The sequence below is a fragment of the Primulina eburnea genome, chromosome 16 (genome assembly GCF_022965805.1).
Source record: "Primulina eburnea isolate SZY01 chromosome 16, ASM2296580v1, whole genome shotgun sequence".
Taxonomy (NCBI): domain Eukaryota; kingdom Viridiplantae; phylum Streptophyta; class Magnoliopsida; order Lamiales; family Gesneriaceae; genus Primulina; species Primulina eburnea.
In genome coordinates, this window is record NC_133116.1 from 9,585,624 (window position 1) to 9,608,765 (window position 23,142).

General features: G+C 37.4%; 1 protein-coding gene across 2 annotated transcripts in view; it reads left to right on the forward strand.

Annotated features, from left to right (window-relative positions):
* The window catches only part of LOC140816609 (intermembrane lipid transfer protein VPS13), a 98,519-nt gene that overhangs the window by 30,131 nt on the left and 45,246 nt on the right, over positions 1-23,142 (forward strand). For both annotated transcript variants that reach the window (XM_073175991.1, XM_073175992.1), the window contains exons 8-20: positions 1,937-2,144; positions 7,073-7,141; positions 7,237-7,316; positions 7,692-7,841; positions 8,897-8,960; positions 9,853-9,954; positions 10,255-10,443; positions 10,554-10,681; positions 14,521-14,671; positions 14,840-14,938; positions 15,079-15,180; positions 16,652-16,710; positions 16,851-16,956. In XM_073175991.1, coding sequence (XP_073032092.1) covers positions 1,937-2,144; positions 7,073-7,141; positions 7,237-7,316; positions 7,692-7,841; positions 8,897-8,960; positions 9,853-9,954; positions 10,255-10,443; positions 10,554-10,681; positions 14,521-14,671; positions 14,840-14,938; positions 15,079-15,180; positions 16,652-16,710; positions 16,851-16,956 — 1,507 coding nt within the window. The remainder of the gene's footprint in view (positions 1-1,936; positions 2,145-7,072; positions 7,142-7,236; positions 7,317-7,691; positions 7,842-8,896; positions 8,961-9,852; positions 9,955-10,254; positions 10,444-10,553; positions 10,682-14,520; positions 14,672-14,839; positions 14,939-15,078; positions 15,181-16,651; positions 16,711-16,850; positions 16,957-23,142) is intronic.

The following is a 23,142-nucleotide window of genomic DNA, read 5'->3' on the forward strand; positions in this document are numbered from 1 at the left end:
TTGGGAAAATGGTGGTGGAGGGGGTCGCTGGAAGGAGAAAAGTTATGGAAAAAAGTGATAACAAGCATTTATGGTACTCAAGATAATGGGTGGGATGTGGGTTTGGCAAGGAACACAACTTTCAGAAGTCCGTGGAAATTTATCTCTCGATCTTACCCGGTTTTTCTTCCTTTGGTTGGGGCGGTGTTAAGAGAGGGTAATATCATTCGATTTTGGGAAGATGTTTGGGAGGGGGGGAGTCATTTTCACAGAGCTTTCCTTCACTATATAGGATTACCACAACTCAAAACAAACCGATTAGCAGCTTTCTGGCATCACATTCTGAGGGACCCAGTCATATCTTTCATTGGGACATTCGTTTTAGAAGAGAGTTAAATGAGGTAGAAGTGGGTGAGTTCACAAACCTATTAGGGGTTCTCGAGTCGGTGAGATTACAGAGGGGTGTGGGGGATTTTAGAGTTTGGATGGGAGACCAGTCAGGAGTGTTCTCAGTTAGTTCATTTTACAATTCATTCTTTCCTATATCATCTGTTCCTTACTTTCCTTACTTTCAAAGAATCTGGAAAGTACCGATCCCTCATAAAGTACGGGTTTTCGCTTGGATTTTGGCTCTGGGGAAACTCCCCACTTGCGATTCCATTCAAAGAAGGTGGCCCTCGTGTATGTTGTGTCCTCAGTGGTGCGTGTTATGTCAGAGACAAGAAGAAAATCAAGATCACTTGTTGGTGCATTGCTCTTTCGCGAGAGATATTTGGACGAAAGTCTTGACGGAATTGGGTTTTCAGTGGATACTTCCGAGGTCCGCGGCTGATATGATAATAACGGATTTGGGAGGAGTTACAAACAAAAGATTAACGCAATTCCTGCCAATTGTCTTACACTGTACGCTTTGGTCTATATGGTTGGAGAGGAACAAACGAATTTTTCAAGACAATCCAGATTCCACAGACGAAGTTTGGGAAAAGATAAAGTTCAGAGTTGCGAGCTGGACTATCATTGTTAAAGATTTTCAGCATTTGTCTATTTCTGAATTAATTAGGGACTGGAATTATGTGTGGGCGTGATCTTACTAGGATAGTGCTTAATATGTTATGTTCTTAATTCTACTGCGGATTACTCATCCGCTTTATGTGTAAAACTTCAATTATTAATAATATCTAGTTTCTTATAAAAAAAAAACCTTTTCCTCTTATAAGCTCTTCGCTTCGCTTGGAAGACCTCGATTATTACCAAGCTGAACGTCTACTATATATGACCTCCAAAAAACTAAGATTGTCATGAGGCTATGAATGACCTCCAAAAAACCAAGATGATTACCAAGCTGGGTTTTTGTGTGTAATTAATTGAACATCGACTATATGTGACCTCCATAAAACTAAGTTTATGATGAGGTTATGAATGACATTTTTGTCTGTATTAGACTCACGGGGTGTATTTGATTGAGATTTGATGAAATTCAGGTTTAAAAGGGGATAATTTAAAAGTGTTAACACATTCACCGGAGATGCAGTTTAACCATGCAAAGGTCTTAAAGAACCCAATTTATTACATTGCATGGTTGATGACAACCTGTAATGATCTAGATCAACAGTCAAGTTCTCTTTATGAACATATTGTACTTAAGTTGGGTGATTAGATTTTATTTTTGAAAGTTTTTTGGAGGATTTTTTTTTAAAATTTAATTGTACAACTCCAAAATTGTACCTTTTTTATGTTTATTACTGAATTTGTTTCTTATCGATGAAAACAATTTAAGTGCGAGTGAATTATTTACATTTTCTTCTAGTTAAAAGACTTGAGAATTGAAATCATTCTTTTCTAAGATGGCCATGTAAATGGATTGAAACACACTTGTTGTACCATCTAATTTCACTTCCTTTCAGAATTTATCGTGCAATGCATGAATTGGCATTTTGATACTTGTATAACCATTCAGATCTGCTGCTGCCGTGAAAGTTAAAAGTGGTCAAGTCAACAAATGGATTGAAATTCAAGGTTTAGAACTTTATTGCGGTACTTTTCAAGGAAATGATGATTTAAGTAGGCCGATTGTGGTGGATTCCAAGAATAATGAAGGCGAAAGTTTTGATGCTCACAAGTGTTCCTCTATGTTGGCTCCCCTAAATGTGTCATTGTCCCTATCGGTGAGCATATTTCCCCTTGTTTTACTTTCCAAGATAAACCTTGCTATGCATATTGAGCATCATTGCGTAATAATGTTGATATTGGATATTACACAAATTAATTTGAGATGCTGCAATTTATAAATATATGATTCTTAATAAATAAGGTTAAACTTCCCACAATCCTAGTTTGAAATTGTTGCCATGTGAACTGGTACTTGTTGGTATACATATATATTTTATTATCAGAAACAATATGTTATTTATGATAAAGTAGAAAAAGTTAACAAAAAGGCGGACCAGATATCCGCAAGTACTAAATGGATAAAAACGATTGGAACACAACGTCAACAAATAGAGCTCCAATCCCTAACCAAATATGAAATCGATGAATGCTTAACATCTGAAAGTTTCCTAGTCCAAACTGCAACCCTATATATGATATTTTCCCAATATTCTTCAGTCGACTCCACTCAATTATCGAAGATCCTTCTGTTTCGCTCCAATCAGATTGACCAAAAAATACAATGTATTGCCACGTTCCAAAAAGTACGACCTCTCTTCCCAAGACGACAATCTGTAATTAAAACAAATATATCACGCGCATCTCAGAGCAACCCACACGAAACCCAATTCATTAAGAGTTTTAGACTAGATAAAAGCCGTCTAGGAACAATGCAAAAGAAAATGACCTCGAGTCTCCTCCTCATCCCGGCAAAAAAACACCAATTCGGGTAGAGTGCACACTGAGGTCATCTTTTTTACAACATATCACAAGTCGACAATTTTCCCAATGCCACAGTCCATGAGATGATGAGAATACTCGAATCGTATGTTAGATCAATAGTTTTCAAATAGAATGAAAGCAAGGTTGTAAATGGCGGGAGGCGGTGGCGGGGCGATCGGTGACCGCCTACCGCCTCGGCCGCCTAGGCGGCTAGGCGGTGCCTAGGCGGTTGAATTTTTTTAAATATTTTTTATAGATAATCATATATAATTATACAATATAATCACAAATAGTCATCATTTTTCATGTAAGATGTGTAATTAAATAATTTTTAAGCACAAAAAAACTTCATACAAAGCAAATAAATATATACATGCAAACTAACAAAATAGTTAATAAAAATTCATCATCATATTAATGCTATTATACTAACAAAGTAATATTATTATTTTTACCAAAAAACTAAGTTTAAATTTCAAAGCTTCAATCTATTATCCATCAGTAGAACAAGTACTAGAGTAAACATGACTAATCTTCCAAATCATCTACATATGCACCCTCTACTACATCTACATATGCCATAACTAATCTTCCAAATCATCTACATATGCACCATCTACTATATCTACATATGCGGGCGGCGGGCGGCAGATAGTGTGTGGTTGGCTTAGTGGTTGAGACTTGAGAGTGAAACCAAAAGTTAAAAAAAAAAGTTGGGTGTGCTAGGGCCCGCCTGCTCGCCTTGGCCGCCTCGCCCGCCTTGACTGCCCGCCTTGGCCGCCTCGCCCGCCTTGGCCGCCTCGCCCGCCTGCTCGCCGCCTCGACCCGCCTCCCTAACGCCGTATAGCTTTGGCCGCCTAAAACATCCGCCTCAAGCATAGGCGGTGCGGTCGAGGGCCGCCTACCGCCTAGGCACCGCCTAGACGGCCGTCCTCGACCGCCATTTAGAACACTGAATGAAAGAAAGGGAACAGAGGAAATTAGGAAAACATAGGAAAATATTGATGGGGAAAAAATTCTCAGACAAAGGTTTAACTGGGAAAATCCCTGAAAAATCCCTTTCCCAAGCCCTGTGGTCCATTGCACCCATCTCCAACCTAATATTATCCCAAATGTTCTTTCATATACACATTGATCTATAGAATATGTTCTTGCTGTTGACTTCCTACCGTTCTTTGATAATTTTGAAGCTCCACCCAAGCCTTCATTCCCACGGCCGCTCAAACTTTGTGTGGCTTTGGAACTCCATACATAAGAGAAAATGCAAACCCACCAAAAACTGCACGCACCGCTTCTTTGGGGTCTTCCGCGTCCATCATCAATCAAGCTGCAAGAAGCAGGATTTTAATAATATTTTATTAAAATGTCAGTCCTCTCATTTTATTTATCTCAAGTTCTCATATAACATATTTAACTTTTTGATTCAATTTAGATCTAGCTGTGGCGCCTTGCCGATACCAGGTCCCAAATCCGTGCATGCCTAATCACGAGCAAAACTGAAAATACAGTTTACGAAATGAAACCGACTTTCCTCCAAAATCAAGACTACTGTATGTCCAATGTTCCTTAGCACATTGTCTCACATCTCATTGCTAAGAGATAGCTGCTGTTATCTTTGTTTTTTTTCGACAACAAAAACAACTTCTATTCTCAATCTCAGAACGGATGCTTTGAAGCATATTGCATTAAAGCTTATTTTTGCTTCTCTAACAACATATCTAAAATACAAACATATTTCAGGAAAGAGGTTGGATTTCAAATTTAGAAAATCAAAATATCTGATTGCTTAAAACTATTAGTTTTCAAAAAACAATCAGTTTTTCAAAGTACGTATTATAGCCGCTTAACACTGAATATATCAGGAAAAAACACAACTGAGTAGAACAGAAACATGGGTATACAATACTAATTTTAAGTTGGCTCCTTATTTCACAATTGATAATGTCATGAATATTTGTCTCAATCTACTTATTGAGAGGGTGTATAGTGAATACGCCCTTCTTTACTATGGGTTAGACATGTGCTTGTTTTACCTGGTCTCAAAAAAGATATATAGATGAAATTACCCTCACCGCTACGAGTTTAAAATAGGCATTAAATCGCCATTGACATTCTGAACGTTTTAATTCTCTACAGAACTTATTATAATATCTGAGCACCAGACAACACCTTATAATTATGCAAAATATGTTTAAAACATTGCTTGGAATTGCATATATGGTGTTAAAAGTAACTGGACTTTTCTTCTCAAAGCACAGCATCAAGGTGGTTGTTAAAAAAAAAAAGCTATTTTCACAAGATTTTACAGACTTATGGACTATATGCTTAAGAAACTTTAGAAACAAGGCTTTGCTTGGAAAGTGGTGGTGGAGATTCTTTGTGGAGGGTGAGTCATTGTGGAAGAGGATAATAGTGAGCAAATATGGGTTACAAGAGAACATGTGGGATGCAGGGTTGGCGTTGAATGTCACGTTTAGATGCCCATGGAAGTTCATTTCCCGAGTTTACCCAACTTTTAAACAGATGGTTGTATTTAAAGTGAGAGGAGGAAATAAAGTGAGATTTTGGGAGGATAGATGGTGGGGGGATTCCTCTTTCAAAGAACTTTTCCCAGCTTTGTTTCAGCTTTCTTCTATCCATAACATGCCTATTTCTTATTTTGCATGTTTTGATAGTGTGTCGTCTACTCTTTCTTGGGATTTTCATTTTAGAAGGGTTGTCAGGGACGAGGAGTTACATCATTTGTCTGAGTTATTAAGGAGTCTAGATTCGGTGAGTTTGGTAGAAGGGGCAGATGATTTTCTTCAGTGGCAAGGGGACCCTTCCGGTGTTTTCTCGGTAAGATCGTTTTACGATTCGTTCTTTCCTATTAATCGTTTCCCAATTCCATCAGTTTCCCTTGCTATTTGGAAAACTCCGGTTCCAAAAAAAATTCAGTTCTTTTCTTGGATAGTGTCATTGGGTAAGCTACCTACCTCGGAGATGATTCAAAAAAGATGGCCATCGATTGCATTGCAACCTAATTGGTGTGCACTTTGTAGAAATGACACAGAAACTCAGAATCATTTGCTCATTCACTGTCCATTCACATTATCCCTATGGTTTAGAGCTTTGCAAGAACTTCATTTGGTGTGGGTGATGCCTAACTCAACAATTGATTTATTAAATATGGACTTGGGACAGCATACGGGAACAAGGGGCAGAATTTTTTGGTTTGTAGTTGTTCAGTGCATATGTTGGACTACATGGCTTGAAAGAAACAGAAGGGTTTTCGAAGATGTTGAAGAAAATGCGGAGAGATGTTGGGACAGAATTAAGCTTAATATTGCGTTGTGGATTGGCAATCATCACGATTTTAAGAACGTCTCAGCTCTAGATTTATTGAGAAGTTGGGAATATGTGTATCATTGACATAGTTGTTTTCGTGTTTTTCATTATGAGAGTGGACCACTAGTCCACTATGTAATCCTTCTTATCATATTATTAATAAAATATGTTTCTTATATAAAAAAAAAAAAAATAATGCTGTAGATGTGATGTACACACATGGTCATCACGTGCTAGTGTCGGAGTCGGTAATCTTTCTGCCGTACTTGTCCATACCATCCTCATGTCTCTACCAGCCACTTGTCTCTGTTGGCTGCTTATTTGTTATCCTTTTCCTTATGTATCTCCTACTGGCTCCTCCGCTGGTTTTCCTCTGTGAAATTGAACTTAAGATTTTGGTTAAACAAATTTGGGTCCTCACGCAATGATTCACGTACAGTATTGAAAATATATTATCAGTAATGTCGAGTGTGTAATACAAGTTCAAATGCCAATAGACTTGAGTTAATTGGAAAAAATGAAGTACATTGAGATGGATTTTTGAGAACTAATGTGATGCATTAGAATATTATTGAAACTATTCAAGATTTTATTTATATTATTATTATTATTATTATTTTCTATCGTGTAAATATATTTTGGATGCTTCATGACAAACTATTTTATATATTTATATTTTAGATTTTATTTATTAGTACGCCTTGCTTCAATGAAGCGCACATCTCGCCTTGCGCCTTGCGCTTAAGCTCCAAGGCGTCCATGCGCCTTAGATGGTAAGAAACAATGGTTTCTCTTATCCTGGTCTGATAGGTAGCTTTCTTATAACAAACTCTGCGAATTGATATAGCTATAATCTATATTTCAGTTACTTCAGTTTGCAGCTATCCTCATGTAGGTAAAAAGATCAGGAAAGCTAGTAAAGGATGCTCCACAGTATGCTATCAATATTGAGCTTTCCAGCATGGTGAAATAAGTGTTCTACAGCCTTTTTTCAGCTGATAAGTTCTTACTCATCTTTGAGATAAACATGTTGATTGATGTTTTAACTGTCTTTGACAGGCAATATCAATGAACGAGGTTCAGTTGCAGCAGATCTTGTCTATCTACGATTATCTGTCTTTATGTCGATTGAGAGAGATGTAAGTTCTGTATAGTCTGTTATATTAGGTCTTGGTGCTTGATTTAGCAGAGGTTTATGATAATGCTTTGTGAAACCATAATCATGTTGAAAATTCTTTCCTTTTTTTATTGGTTAATGTCAAAATGTTTTTATGTGAAAATATTTTGATGATGCAGATACTGTTAGCTGGCTGTGTGATGAAAATTTGGTTTCCACTATCTTAATTCCCGAATGCCGTGATGACAGTGTGGATGTGTTATTTTTTTTACTTTTTCTTTCATTTGATACTGGATCCTGTTTATTTTATTATAGTATTTGCTATGCGCAAGTTAAGCTATGACAACATTTAGAAGATGTAGATGTCACTGAATGGCTTTGTTCAAAATTAACGTAGATATGGGCGTTATCGTCCTTGGTGGTTCCCTTTGGAGAAAAGACTCGAAGGATGGCAAAGAGCGTGGTGGTGGTATGCTCAAGAATCTGTTCTTTCTGATATTCGAAAGAAGTTGAGGAAAACTTCTTGGAAGTACTTTGGCGAGAGGCTGTAAGTTGATTTACAAAAAATCGTTTTATCCGCCAGAATGCTGAAAACTAGATAAAAATACATCTGTATCTTTATTTAGTATTGTGTTGTTCAATCTGTGTGATTGTGCAAATTTGATTTACCTTTTGTCTTGCAGATTTGTTCACTTTCCCTGCAGTTCTTTCATGTTATTTTTCAGATGAAGGCCTTAAAATTGCTCGCTACTTATTTCGATTTTCTCCAGTCAGAATGAACCTTTTAATTGATAACTATTTTGCCAATTAATTTTTGAATTATGCCTGTTGACTTTCTAGTTTTTTATTGACTTGTGGGGGTAATGTAGCTAGTTGATGCAAAAAGAAAGGGTCAAATTAATTGTTTCAGATGTGGACTTTGGTGATTCCACCACCAAGACTTGGAAAAATCAGTAATTTTTATAATGATGCAAACTTCACAGTTACAGAATTCATCTCACATGCAGTGTTCATTTGCTCAAGACAGTGACCTCGAAATCACATTACATTTCCTTTCTGGTTTGTTCATTTATCATTTGTGGAATTATAACAGTGACAGTTGGCTATGAAGTTGATTTAGGAGAATCTGACTTGGTTGAGGCTTCCCTTTTTGGCACTTCTAGGGCTCTCATTCACCTACCTACATTCTTACCTACCTATTAACATAGAAGCACAAACACATTAACAGATTCCCTACAACGTGAATTAAGTAATGCAGTTCTGTGTATCAATGTGCCTATATAGTATGTATGTTTACATCAGGTACCTTGTTGTTTTGATCAGTACCTCTTTTAATACTGGGAATGAGCCAGAACATCGACCGTGAGAAAATAAGGTTTTATGAGTAAAAAGTGAGAAACGTCAACTGGGTATATTTTCAGTAGATATATTATTTTTACTTTATTCCATTTCTTTATGTGAAGCTAAATGTGTTTATTGTATGTAAAATCCTGCCACTTGTTCCGTGATAGACTGACACATGATTGCAATTTTAATGTTTCTGATTTTCGTTTCTTCCTCAAGTTGGAATATTGATACTCATGTTTGACTTTGTAATAACAGCAACACTCGCCGAAAGTATGTGAACCTGTACAAGACGAAGTTGAAAAGCCTTCGGCATGATGAGGTGAGACAGTTTCTTGTAGTGGAATTTATGTCCAGTGAGCTTTAGCTTATACCGAAGATTTGTAACTACACATAGTAAATCTATAGGTAAAGATGATTCATAGTATAATAGCATTACAGGCCCTGAGTTTTACTTCTTAATCCCTCTTTTCTAATATTTACTGGTCAATAAGATCATTCCGTGTAATTCTATCCATTTAAATTCTACTTTTTTCTCATATTGTCTGTTGGGAATTGAAGGATGCCATTGAACTCTATGATTTTAAAGTTTCACGATACAGAAAAGATAATCAGGTTTGGTTAATATGTTTCTCTTAACAATTTTCTTTGGCCTTTTAATATTATTAATTAATAATAATAAAGCTCAGAGTTGCCAATTGGTTGACGCAATTGCAAGAGTACAATCACCTATGTATATCGGACGTAGTTAGGGACTGGAAATTTTCATGGTCATGAAACCAAGTGATGGTGTCATAGAGTAGTGCTTAAAGGATTTATCTTGTAATACTCTTGCGGATTACTCATCCGCCTCTACTGTAACATTATCCAATATTATAATAAAGTTAGTTTACTATAAAAACTAAAAAATAATAGTTCGTTTCTTATTAACAACATTTAGACATAGGGATGAACTTTTGTACTCAAAATTTTATGATGTGTTGAATGTCATGGGTGTCCGACACTTATCTCTTTGGATTGCTAGAAGATGGCCATTGAAGTACGTTAGAGCTGCTCCTATGGTCCTACCATTTGCGCTGTAGGGTAGTTCCTCCTCAAGGGGTAGTGCAGAAGATTATAGATAAATGAAACATTCTTATCCTTATTTGCTTGTATTTGTTCCTTGTTTACTCTTTTAACTCTCTTTCTTTGTTAAATTTAATCACAATCATCAGGTTATAGAAGTAGACGTTCTGCATGAGTTGGAGGATTTGGAGAAAGAAACCGATATAGGTGACATTTTAAATTACAGATCTGTTGCTGAACGTGAACTGGAGGTAAAACTTGTGTAATATATTGAAGCTTGTACTTAATGGATCTCTTCTGAAATTATCGTCCATCAAATTTCAATCCAGCCGTATTTACCTGCTATTATTCCTTTTTGTTCTACATTGCAGTGGCTTTAATTAATTTTTGCACTCCTAAACCGATTGAGATATGTGTGTGTGTCTCTCTCTATATATTATATGTGTGTGTATAACATGTATGCGACTGATTGATTGAGAGAGGAAAATGATATTTATTATCGAATAGGATTTAGAGCATATTGCGATTTGACTACATGGTTTCTTTTGTAGGATTTCTTGGTAAACTCTTCTTCTAGCCATAGAATTAATGGTGGAAATATTGACAAGTCTATCGAGGATGATCATCCCTCTAACAAGTCGCGTGGATGGCTGAACTGGCTCTCCTATGGAATGCTTGGAGCTGGAGGAACAGATGATTCTAGTCAGTTTTCTGGTGTCATTTCAGATGATGTGATCAAGGTATCCAATTTCTTTGATCATAAAAATCTATCAAAGATGTTATATTCAGTAAAGCTTATATAGAATTGTATTTGAATTACGTTTGGCTCGCTTGAATTATCTTTGTGCAGGATATATACGAGGCAACAAAATTCCATCCTTCTTCCATGCTACTTGGCGATTTCTCTCTGATGGATGAAGTTTACTTTTCTTCAGTGAAGATAAACATTTCTGAAATTTGTACCACTCTTCAAAGCATGTATGTGATTTATTTATATTTTTATTAGTGAAACTAGTGACAACTTACATAGCTTGGAGACGTTTTTTTGCATTATTACCTGTAGAGGTTGCCATTGCATAATTTGTACGAGTTGTTTATTATTGGGATTTTTGTAGCAAGAAAATAGACTTACATTGGAAAATTTTCTGAATTTTCTTTACCTTAGTGCACTGCTAACTCTAAAGTGGTTATTACCTTTTCTTAAAAAGAGCTGTTTTTGGTTTACCTTAAACTTACTGAACCCTAGTGTTACTGTAGTTAAAAAGGAAAATATAGGCTCAGAATAGCAGATTTATTAGGGTTAAACATAAGGAGTACAAGACATTTATAGAATTTTATATCCCTAGTTCACTAGAACAAGAACTCCTAGTTCACTTGTACAAGGTCAAATACGAATATTGATCTATTCTATCTATCTAAATATTTTAGCTCAATACTCCCCCTCCAGCTGAGTCATAGATGTTGATCGTGCCTAGCTTGGAACTCAAGTCTTCAAAACACAGTCTATGAAGTGCCTTAGTCAATATATCTGCAGTTTGCATGTGAGTGGGGATGTAGCTGAGATCAACGACTTTATTCTCAATCTTCTCGCTTATAAATGTCGATCTACTTCCATGTGCTTTGTGCGATCATGGTGAACAAGATTCTTGGCTATACTTGTAGTTGCTTGATTGTCACACTTTACTTCCATGGGTCGTCAAACTCCAAGCTTTAATTCAGTGAGTAGTCTTTTCAGCCACATACCTTCGCATGTCCCACTAGCTAGAACTCGATATTCTGCTTTTGCGTTGCTGCGTGCCACCAGAGGTTGCTTTTTGCTTCTCCAGGTCATCAAATTCCCCCACAAAATGTACAATACCTTGATGTAAAACGCGTATCAGCTTGAGATTCAGTCCAGTCAACAACATTATGATGTGTGTCAATTGTCTAAAAATACACTTAACAGCCATCACAGCTCTTCTCTCTGATTCATAGTGACATCTGGAATCTTTTCTACATGAAAAGTGTTGTGGGTTCTCGTTGGTTTCTGCTCCTTGTTGGTGATCATACATGAGTCTTGTGGATATTCTTAATGAAGGATAAATTTGAAACCTCCCACTTGTTTCAACAATTCCATCTCATGATCCAAACTCAATGGGAGACCGAGAGGTAAGTTTAGAGCTTTCAAAGGGCTAAGACAGGGAGATCCATTATCCCTTTTTCTTGTTCAACTTGGTAGTGGATGTGTTGGGGAGATTAGTTGATAAAGCCAAGGAAAAAAATCTTATAAGGGGGATCGAAGTTGGTAGAGACAAGATCGAGATATCACACGTTCAATTTGCTAATGACACTTTTCTTTGTGCAAAATGAAGATCATATCAGGTTCCTGGTGAAAGTGGTGCGACCGTTCTGTGACATGTCAGGCTTAAAAATCAATTGGGAAAAAAGTGCCTTGTTGGGTATCCACCGTGATCAAGAAGAGGTTGATTTATTGGCACAACAAGTGGGATGTTGTAAGGAGATTTGGCCTATTAAGTATTTGGGAATGCCTTTGTGTGGCAACCCGTTAAAAACTTCTTTTTGGGCTCCCGTTGTGGCTAAGATATCGAAAAAGTTAGCAAGTTGGAAGAAATCCTTTTTGTGGCTGGCATTGATTTTATTGGTTTTGAATTCTATCCCGATATATTATATGTCTTTATTTAAGATGCCGAGAGGTATAGCGGAATCAATGGAAAAGTTTCTTGGAGAAGATTTCAAGAAACTTTCTGTGGGACGGAGCGGATGGTGATGTGCATTGCCACTTGGTTGCGTGGGATAAGGTGTGTAGACCGAAGGATAAAGGAGGATTGGGTGTTAGGAATATTATGTTGGGAAACAAGGCCTTGCTGGGAAAGTGTTGGTGGAGATTTTTTGTGGAAGATGGGACAATGTGGAAGAGAATAATAATGAGTAAATATGGGTTACTAGAAAATATGTGGGATGCAGGGTTGGCATTAAACGTCACGTTCAGATGTCCATGGAAGTTCATTTCCCGAATATACCCGACTTTAAACAGAGGGTCATGATTAAGGTGAGAGGAGGTAACAAGGTTAGGTTTTATGAGGATAGATGGTGGGGGGAATTCTTCTTTTAAAGATCTTTTTCCAGCTTTGTTCCAGCTTTCATCAATCCACAATTTGCTTATATCATATTTTGCTCGTTTTGATAGTGTCACATCTACCCATTCTTGGGATTTTCATTTTAGAAGTGATGTCAGGGACGAGGAGATTGCTCAGCTGTCCGAGTTATTAGGGGTTCTAGATTCTGTGAGAATAGTAGAAGGGGTAGATGATTTTCTTCAATGGCAAGGGGACTCTTCGGGTATTTTCTCAGTTAGATCCTTCTATGACTCTTTTTTTCCACATAATCGCTTTCCACTTTTTACTCTCTTCGGTGTTATTTGGAAAATTCCAGTTCCAAAAGAGATTCAAATATTTTCTTGGACAGCGTCGTTGGGTAAGCTACCTGTCTCGGAGATTATTCAAAAAAGATGGCCAACAATTGCATTGTGCCCAAATTGGTGTGTGCTATGTAGAAATGATACAGAGACTCAGGATCATATGCTCATTCATTGTCCATTCACATTCTCACTGTGGTCTAGAGCTTTGCAAGAGCTTCGATTGGTGTGGGTGATGCCGAAGTCAACAAATGATTTATTATGTATGGATTTGGGACAACAAACTGGTACAAGGGGAAGAATTTTTTGGCAAGTGGTTGTCCATTGCATATGCTGGATGATATGGCTTGAAAGAAATAGAAGAATTTTTGAGGACATCGAAGAATCTACTGAGAGTTGCTGGGAAAAAATAAAGATCAATATTGCGATGTGGATTGGCAATCATCATGATTTCAAGAACGTTTCAATTTTAGATTTAGTGAGAAATTAGGAATATGTGTACCATTGAAACAATTTGATGTTGTGTGTTTCATGACGAGAGTGGACCACTAGTCCACTGTTGTACTCTTTCTTATTTTACTATTAATAAATTATGTTTCTTATATAAAAAAAATGGTATTCCCCACAAATTTTTTGGTTGCTCGGTTTTTGTTCATTTCACGCAGTAAACTTGATCCCCGTGCTATCAAGTGCAGTTTCCTTGGTTATTTTGCAAATCAAAAGGATATTAGTGCTACTCACTCGTCACCAAGAAAGTCCACTCACCCATCACCAAGGAAGTCTACTATATGTGGATGTCACTTTCCTTGAACATGAGCCCTTCTGTCCCAATTCTTCGATTCAGAGGGAGCCAGCACTACAAGAATCTCATCCCTGGGAACTAGAAACACCTGCCTTACCACAATTGGAACCCACTGTTACTCAATGCTCTGATACCATGTAGTCAAAGACGGAAAAATATTGGCTGAGAAGAGCATATTTATTAGGGTTAAAAATAAAGACTACAAGACACTTATAGAATTCTATAAAGCTGTGAAAATTTCCCACTGGAATGTTTAGGAGGAGCTTAAGATAGAAAGCTGTGAAAATTTCCCACTGAATTTGGAATTTGAGTGTCTTATGGGCATTTTCTATACATGTGGAACTAAATGGCCAATGTTCATGCTCATAATTAGGAATGGCTGAAGGATACTGCTTAGTGCTTTTATAACCTAATCTGGCTCAATATTAAATCCATGCTCATAAGGTTTTCTCAAGATATAAATTCATTACCATGATTGACATACCTTTATCATATGTGGCGACTTATTCTGAATCAATGCTCATTGCTTTACCATACAATAATAATTTCTGATAGTCATGGTCTACGTTAAATTTATCAACATTCTGGCCTTAACTTTAGGGAGCTGGGTAGGTCTATTGCCAATTTGATTCTTGAAGATATTTCGATCAAGGCTAAGGTCTGGGAGAAATCTGCAACCATCACTGCCTCAATCAACTCTGCCAAAATGCTTAATCCATTGAACAGTCAATTGATTTTATTAACAAAAAAGGTTTGTACATTTTACTTAAGTCAATTAAAGGACTTGTTTTGGAACTTCTTTGGTGTATGGGAAATGCTCACTGGATATTGATTATGTAATTGTTTCTAAAATCGGGAATCTTAGTGTCTCGATTTGTATCGAAATAGATTATACTCAGATGGACTTGATTGCTTTCAGGTCAATTATGGAGATAATGTTCTTGAGAAACAGCACCCTACTCTAAATATCAAAGTTGATTGCTCCCCTCCAACCAGTGATATTGATTTATTAGTGAAGGTCTGTGATATTTTTCATCTCTTACGTTTATTTAAGTTGTCCTAACTCTGACTTCATTGTTTTTAAGCTACAATATGGTCATTTTTTACCTGGAAATTGGTCATATGCTGGTGATGATGACTTGTAGTGTTTGCATCCAGATTATACTTAATCCGACAGAACTGTATTGTGATTCAAAATTTATGAAGAACATCGTGGAGTTTTTCCATGATTTGCAACACTTCATCTTTCAGCATCAAAGGGTAATAATACAATTCATCTGTACATTTTATATCTCACTCGTTTCACCCTTTTGATGTCTCTATGTTGGTTTATCTTCTTTTGATATCTTTTTTTTGTTGCTTATCATAGCAATAATTTATTTTCTCATGGCAGCTTTGATCAATTTCTTGGCATTATAGTTTTTCCATCTCTTACGACTTGATGTTACTTGATGATATTCCATGTTCTGTTTATGGGATTTTTCTAACACAATGTATACTAATAGTTTATTATTTTAATATTATATTGTTTAAATCATTGTTTTCAAGCGCATGAATTAATACTTTTATTTTTGACCTGACTTTAATTGTAATTCTGTCATCTCATTATTGATATTGTGTAATTTGATCGATATGATAATGCAATATAAGCGATGATAAAGTTCTATCCTGATACTTTAATAGTGGAACCATTGTTTAATGATATAGAAGTGGTACAATTTTCAGAACTGTTGGTTGAAGTAATCAGACAGAATGAATGACATGCCTTAGGTGAATTGGCTTCATGTTCCCTCGCAAATAAGTTTTTATCTCATTATTTCTATAATTTTAAATCTCTTTCCGAGTGTTACCTCTCTGTTTCTCTCAAGTTCTCAGCTCTTTGTTTCTCCATAAATTAATAAGGCAACAAGTTCATGTTAGTTTCAACTTGATTTCCCAGCTGAAGCCTGGTCTAGTCATTGTAAGAGAATTTGGTCTAGTCATTGTAAGATAATTTGGTTGTGCAACCCATTGAATTGTAAAATTATTAGGCAACAAGTTGATATATAATTTAGGAGGAATAATTTCTTATTTTTCGGTATAGAGTAGTCTATTTATTTTTGTATGCTGAGAAGAATTCTGTATCAATGAAAAATTTACTTGTTTTCAGCACAATTTGGGAGTCAAGTCACGTTGTACATAATTTTTTGGGTGCCATAAATCCTTGCTAGTAATATTTTCTGCACAAGGGTGGGAGAAAAAAGGCAAACTGAGATGATCGATGATTGAGTTAATGCTGTTGTAAAGCATATGGTATTAAACTGTAACTTGAAACTGTAAACCATCTATTATTTCTGATTTAATATTTGATCAATTAGTTGTATGCATTTAGCGAGAATAGAGGTGAAGGGATTGCGCAGTGAGTGATTTCATTTGAAGCCAAATTGTTTCTAGGAGTCAGAGGACCTGAATTGGAAGTAAGCTAGTTTAAGGATGAGTTATTTCTAGGAGTTTTTAGTTTTATGTATTTGGTTGGAGGACCTGAATTGGGAGTAAAACTAGCACACCTAGGAGTCAAACTAGAAGTATTATAAAATTCTGGGAGAAGAAAATGAGAGAGTAGCTAATGGAGTGTCTCAAAGGAGTCTACTTTTCTGTGTTTGTGTACAAATAAATTTATTATTCACACTGTTCTTTTGTTATCATGATGCTTTGATTATTTGAGTGATGATTGGATTATTGTTTATTGCAGATCCTGCTGTCTCTTAATGGCATTGGCGACCTTAAAACGCGGCTTCTGTCAAAAATTGAGTATGTTCTATGTGTCAGGATCTTTAGCGGGTCTTCTTGTCGTTCTTAATATTTGTACCTATACTGCCCCTTATTTACCGCTGTTTTTTATTCCCAACTTTGGGCTGTATAGTAAAGTATATCTACTTTTTTTTTGGCAGCTATATCTTATCTAGCCGCAAGAAGACAGTGTGGGATGCCAAAATTTTCAATCCTGTCATCGTTATGCCATGGGAAAATGCACATATCGAAGAATATAATAAGATAGTATGTACTTTTCATGCAATCGCTCACATATTGCAAATTTTACTTTTTACTTTTTCCTTTCCCTTTTTCTTTGTGTGTGTATACTTTGCTTGATGTTTGTCATTGGTTCTGTTATCTGGTGAACATGTTAAATTTTTTCCTTTTCTGTGCTGCATGTTTTTCGTATCTCAGTTGCAATTTCTAGCTATTCAAACCACCTCGCTCCCCTCCCACAGTTCCATGTGATGCTCTCCTTATTCTAAGGAGAACAAGAGTGATGTTTCCATTTTATCCCAGCTCCATTTTCTACTTGTACCTTTGCAGTTCAGAGTTCGAGCTTTCGAACAAAAATGTGAACTTCATGAAAAAATCATAGCCTATTGATAAACAAGAAATAGGAAAAAAAACAGTATAAAAGAAATGAAGAACAAGAGCTTGTTTAACGACATGTTGGACAAAGAGTTTTAAAAATTGGTCTTTTCATTTATTTAGTTTTTTTGTTTTCCAAATTTTCAGTGACCACATTTTCGTTAAGTTCAAGTAAACTCTTCCAAACATTTCATCTTCCCATACAAGTATTACTCAACCTCACTGTAATATAAAATCCTTCAAGTTTCAAAATCGATATCCAAATACTATTTCAAAAATATTTTTTAAAAATTGATAAAATTATTCTTACAATTTTCGTGTCGAAAATAAGTGATTATTCAACCACATACTACCTAATATTTTGTAATTATGAGTCGAGGAGCCTCTTGATGGAAAATTTTCTTCTATAATCTCACAGGACTTACCCACTTGAACCGTAAATCATCCAAGATTATTTTTAACCACATAAACTCTCATATCCCAAGCACCATTGATAAAAATTCAGACTCCACACATGACCTTGCTAGTACACCCAGAAATGTGTAGTAGCCCGAGGTTGATTTTCTATCAACTAGAGAACTCACATAGTCCACATCAGTGTAGGCTTCCAATGTCATGTTTTCCCATTTCTTGAACAAAAGTCCTTTCCCAGCTAGCTGTTCCTTTAAATATCTTAGAATTAAGTGAACAGATTTGAGATGCATTTCCTATGGATTATGCATGAACTGGCTAGATACATTTACAACACAAGTAATGTCGGGTCTTGTGCAAGTTAAATAAATCAACCTTCCTACAAGTCTTTGGTACTAATTCTTATCCACTTTTGCGCCTTCTGGTGCGGTACATAGTCCTTGCCTCGACTGGCGTCTCAGCTGGCTTACATCCCAACATCCTTGTTTCGGTTAGTAAATCCACGTCATATATCTTTTGTGATATAAAAATTCTGTGCTTCGAATGAGCCACCTGAATTCCCTAGTGAATACTTTAGTTTACCAAGTTCGTTGATGTCGAATTCCTTTTCTAGGCACCATAGTTATCAATCGCTCGTAGCGCCCCGTAGCACAAAGGTTTCCCATGGCCATAGCGCGTAGCGAATAGCGTAGCGAGATCTATTTGAAAGTAAAACGCCACAAGTATATAAATATATAATATAAAACATATGCTAACTCAATTCAATTGTTCATGCTTAAATAATAAATATATAAGTTCAAAGCATATAAACCTCAATTCTAAAACTAGAAAAACATAATCTAAAATTCATCTTCATCAAGATCGAGACCATCTTTTTCATTTGATTTTTTTTTTTTTGATAGGAAACTAAACTTTATTATAATAGTAGAAGTGTTATGGATAAAGGTGATGAAAGAGTCGAGTTTTGAGTGGGTATTTCCGAGAAGGGCACGAAACATGTTCATTATTGACCCCGGAATTCCAGCAGGGATAAGAGTTAACATATTCTGGTTTTTTTTTTTTTTTGATCAGAAACTATTAATATATTATTAATTAATAAAGATTGTTACAAATACAGTGGATGAGCAAACCACAATTGGAGCAATCCACAAGCAACAAATGCTAGGAAATTAAGCTAACAAATGAACTTCCAGTCCCTAGCTAACTCTGTTAATGTGATATGCTGAAACTGAGGAATGATTATTGTCCAAGTAGCCACTCTGAATCTGATACTGTCCCATAAATCTTCCCAAGTTTTTTCCTCGTCCCTGAATATTCTGCTGTTGCGTTCCATCCAAATATTCCAAAAAATGCAATGCACCACTAGGTACCAAAAGTTTTTCTTACTCTTTCCCTTGAGGAATCCCGGCTCGGTGATAAACATGTCTTGCGATCTCCTAGGAAAAACCCATTCAAATCCCAGATGGTGCATAATTTGTGTCCATATTTTCGTCGTGAACTTACAATGCAACAGAATATGATCTTGAGTCTCCTCGCTGTTCTTGCATAAAGTGCACCATTGTGGGGATACCACAATGCCCGGCATCCGCTTTTGCACTAAGTCACAGGTCTGCAATTTCCCCAAAGCGACTATCCAAGAGAACACCTTAACCTTTAGTGGTATTGGTACTTTCCAGATATTAGAATGGTAAGGGAACTCAGCAGAAGAATTGGTCTGAATGAGTGAATCATATAGAGATGAGACAGAAAAGACTCCAGATGGATCTTCTAACCAAACCCTGACATCCGCAGAACCCACACACAATCTAACCGTGTCTAAGACACCTAAAAGGGTAGTAAACTCCTCCAACTCGGAACTGTTTAAATCCCTTCTAAACCTTAAATCCCACTGAAAAGAGGACTCTCCTGAGACTCGACAATGGAATAGAAATGGTTGATTGGTTTGTTAACATATGACGAAAGACAGAACAGATTAGGAAAACACTCCTTAAAAGACACCAAACCCACCCACCTATCCTCCCAGAAACGCAGAAAGTTTCCCCCCTTAAGCACCGACCCTATTAACTGGTGACAAGTCGAGTGAGCACGAGAGATAAACTTCCACGGGCTTTTGAAAGTAGAATTCTTTGCAAGGTTCACTTCACACCCATTAGGTTGAAACCCATATATGCTGCCCACAACTTTCTTCCACAAAGGCTTGTCTTCCACTGCACATCGCCACCACCATTTACCTAAAAGAGCCAAATTCCTCAACCGTAGGTCAGCCAAACCAAGTCCGCCTCTCGCTAATGGCTTGCAAACTTGTTGCCATCCAACCACATGACAGTGCGTCTCCCCATCCGGTCCATCCCAAAAGAAGTCCCTCATCAGCTTCTCCATATGTTTCGCCACTCGAGACGGCATCTTAAAAAGAGACATGAAATAAGTTGGCATTGCGCTCAACACCGATTTGATCAGAGTCAATCGACCACCTCTTGAAAGGAATGACTTCTTCCAATTGGCTAGTTTCTTGCCCATTTTTGATACCACGGGTTCCCAAAAATCAATTTTCGATGGATTCCCTCCCAAGGGTGCCCCCAAATACTTAATCGGCCATTGTTCTCGCCTGCAACCTAGTTCTTTCGCCATCTCCACAACCTCAAAATCCGAGTGATTCAATCCTAGTACCTCTGATTTGTCAAGATGGATTTTCAGCCCCGAATTCGCACAAAACAAATTTAGCAACCCCACCGCCTCCCTTAAATGATCTGCTGATTGCACAAGGAAGAGGGTGTCGTCCGCGAATTGTATGTGAGAAACTTCGATATTTTCTTTTCCAACTACAAGACCCCTCAAAGTGTTGTCCGTCTTGGCCTTGTCTATCATTCGGCCTAATCCATCAATCACGAGGTTGAATAGAAAAGGAGACAATGGGTCACCTTGTCTGAGTCCTCTTTCCCCTCTAAACTTCCCCCTTGGTCTTCCATTAATGAAGACCGAGAAGGATACATTGGATATGCATCCCTTAATCCATTTCCTCCACCTTACCCCGAACCCTTTCTTGAGGAGCACAAAATCTAGATATCGCCAATCGACATTATCGTAAGCTTTTTCCAAATCAACTTTCATGACCCACCCTTGCTTCTTTTTCCTTCTATGCTCCTCCACCACTTCATTGGCAATTAGACAATAGTCCGTTATCTGTCTTCCTTTGACGAAAGCGCATTGATTTTGCGCAATTGTGCTGCTCATTACTTTCTTCAATCTATTTGTCAATACTTTTGCCATAATTTTGTCCAAGCTCGTTACAAGGCTAATAGGTCTGAAATCTTTAATCCTCATCGCTTCTCTTTTCTTTGGTATTAGGCAGATATAAGTTTCATTCATGATGCCATTGATGATTCCTCCGTCGAAAAATTCATCGAACACTTTCAAAAGATCCGGCTTAACTGTATCCCAATTCTTTTGGTAAAAAGCCAGCGTAAAACCATCCGGTCCCGGAGACTTGATTCCATCACATTCGAACACCGCAACCCTTATTTCTTCCTCAGAAAATTTCTCCTCCAGGCTTGCTGCCTCTGCTGAAACTAATGGGCACCAGTCCACTCCAAGTCCTCGATTCCCGTTCCTTCCCCTTCCGAAGTCCTATACAGATTCTTGTAGAAGTCCACAATGTTTTTTTGAATCTCTAGTTCTTCCGTTATAACTGATCCGTCCTCCAACTCTATCTTCTCAATTGTTGCTCTGTTCCTTCGTCCAGTGAGTAATGAGTGGAAAAAATTAGAGTTTTGATCCCCTTCCTTGAGCCATTTTATTTTTGCTTTTTGGCTTTTAATTTGAAGATTTCGGATGGTTAAACTTTCCAGCTCGCATCTTGCATCTCTTCTGTCATTTTTGAAGTTTTCTGACCACAGTCCCCGCTCCTCTTTGTCGTCCAAATCTGAGATTTTATTCTGCAACTCGGTGATTCTGACATTGACATTGCCGAAGACCTCAGTATTCCAATTCTTTATCTCTTTTTTGATATCTTTTAGCTTTCTCATGAATTTATAGCCCTCCCACCCTTGAGTTCCGCCCGAATTCCACCATGTTTTAACCGATTCTTTGAAACTGCGATGCGACAGCCAAGCATTTTCGAATCTAAAAGGCGCAGGACCCCATCTCACTTTCATAGTATCCATGATGAGGGGATGATGATCCGAGGTGATTCTAGGTAGCACAGTTTGTCTGTATGAAGTGAAAATGTCCTTCCATCCCTTTGAAATGAGAAACCTGTCTAATCTGCAACATATTGGAATATCCCTGAAATTTGACCAAGTGAATCTTGCATTTAATAAAGGAGGATCGTGAAGATTCAATTCCTCTATTAGATTGTCAAAACAAATCATACTTGAGGTTAAAGATGTGCTGTTCAATTTCTCACTCAAATTTCGAACCACGTTAAAGTCACCTCCGACACACCACACTTCTCCGCATATGGAATTCAGGCCAGCTAATTCATCCCAGAAAAACTCTCTTTGTCGTGGCTTGCATGGCCCATACACAGCAGTGAACCACCACTTGATTTCATCACTCAGCTTAATTTGAATAGATACCGAAAAGTGTCCAATCAAATTGTCACTTACCAACACTACTCTAGGATCCCACATTACTAGTATCCCGCCCGATCTCCCCTCTGCTGGTAAACTGATCCATTCCACGAATCTCGATTTCCAAATACTTGCAACGAACCAACGATCCACGACATTCCTCTTGGTCTCTAAGATCACAACAATGTCTGGGTTTTCCTTGCGGATAACCGTCCGAACTAGTTCCCTTCTTCTCGACGACCCTCCCCCTCTAATATTCCACGAGCAAATCTTCATAACAACCGTTTTGAACCCTTGGAACTCGAACCTTTCTCATAATTGATGCCCCACTTCAACCTGTCAAGTTCTCTGCTTAAGATGGCCGATGGCTTTTTAACTTCCTTGACTGATTTGTAATCCGAGTTCACCTCCTCAATTTTCTTTGCCACAATAGGAGTGATTTTCACTGACTTGCCCTTGGATAATTCGCTCTCGGAACTCGACTTGTCATGAGTGCTTAATGACAACCCCCCTAAGAACCCTCTATACAAGCTAAAAGTACAAAAAGACGCAGGAAGAAGAGAATGGAGTTTGAGTGAGTGAGGAATAGTCAAAGGTCGAAAACCGGAAAGTACCTTGCCCACTAGAGGTGAGGTGTTGCCGAGGGAAAAAGTAACTTTGTTGTCCTGATCTGCATCGTCCTGGAAAAACAGCCCCTGGATGTCTAATTCTTCTGTATCATTGCCTTCCAAAGAATCTGGGTAATTCGATAGCTGACTCCCCGAGTCTGAAGATGCAAGTATATCATCGAAACATTCATCTTGGGGGTCATCAAACTCCCCTTCCATGATCTCTTCCTCCGTGAGCATTTCATCCGCCT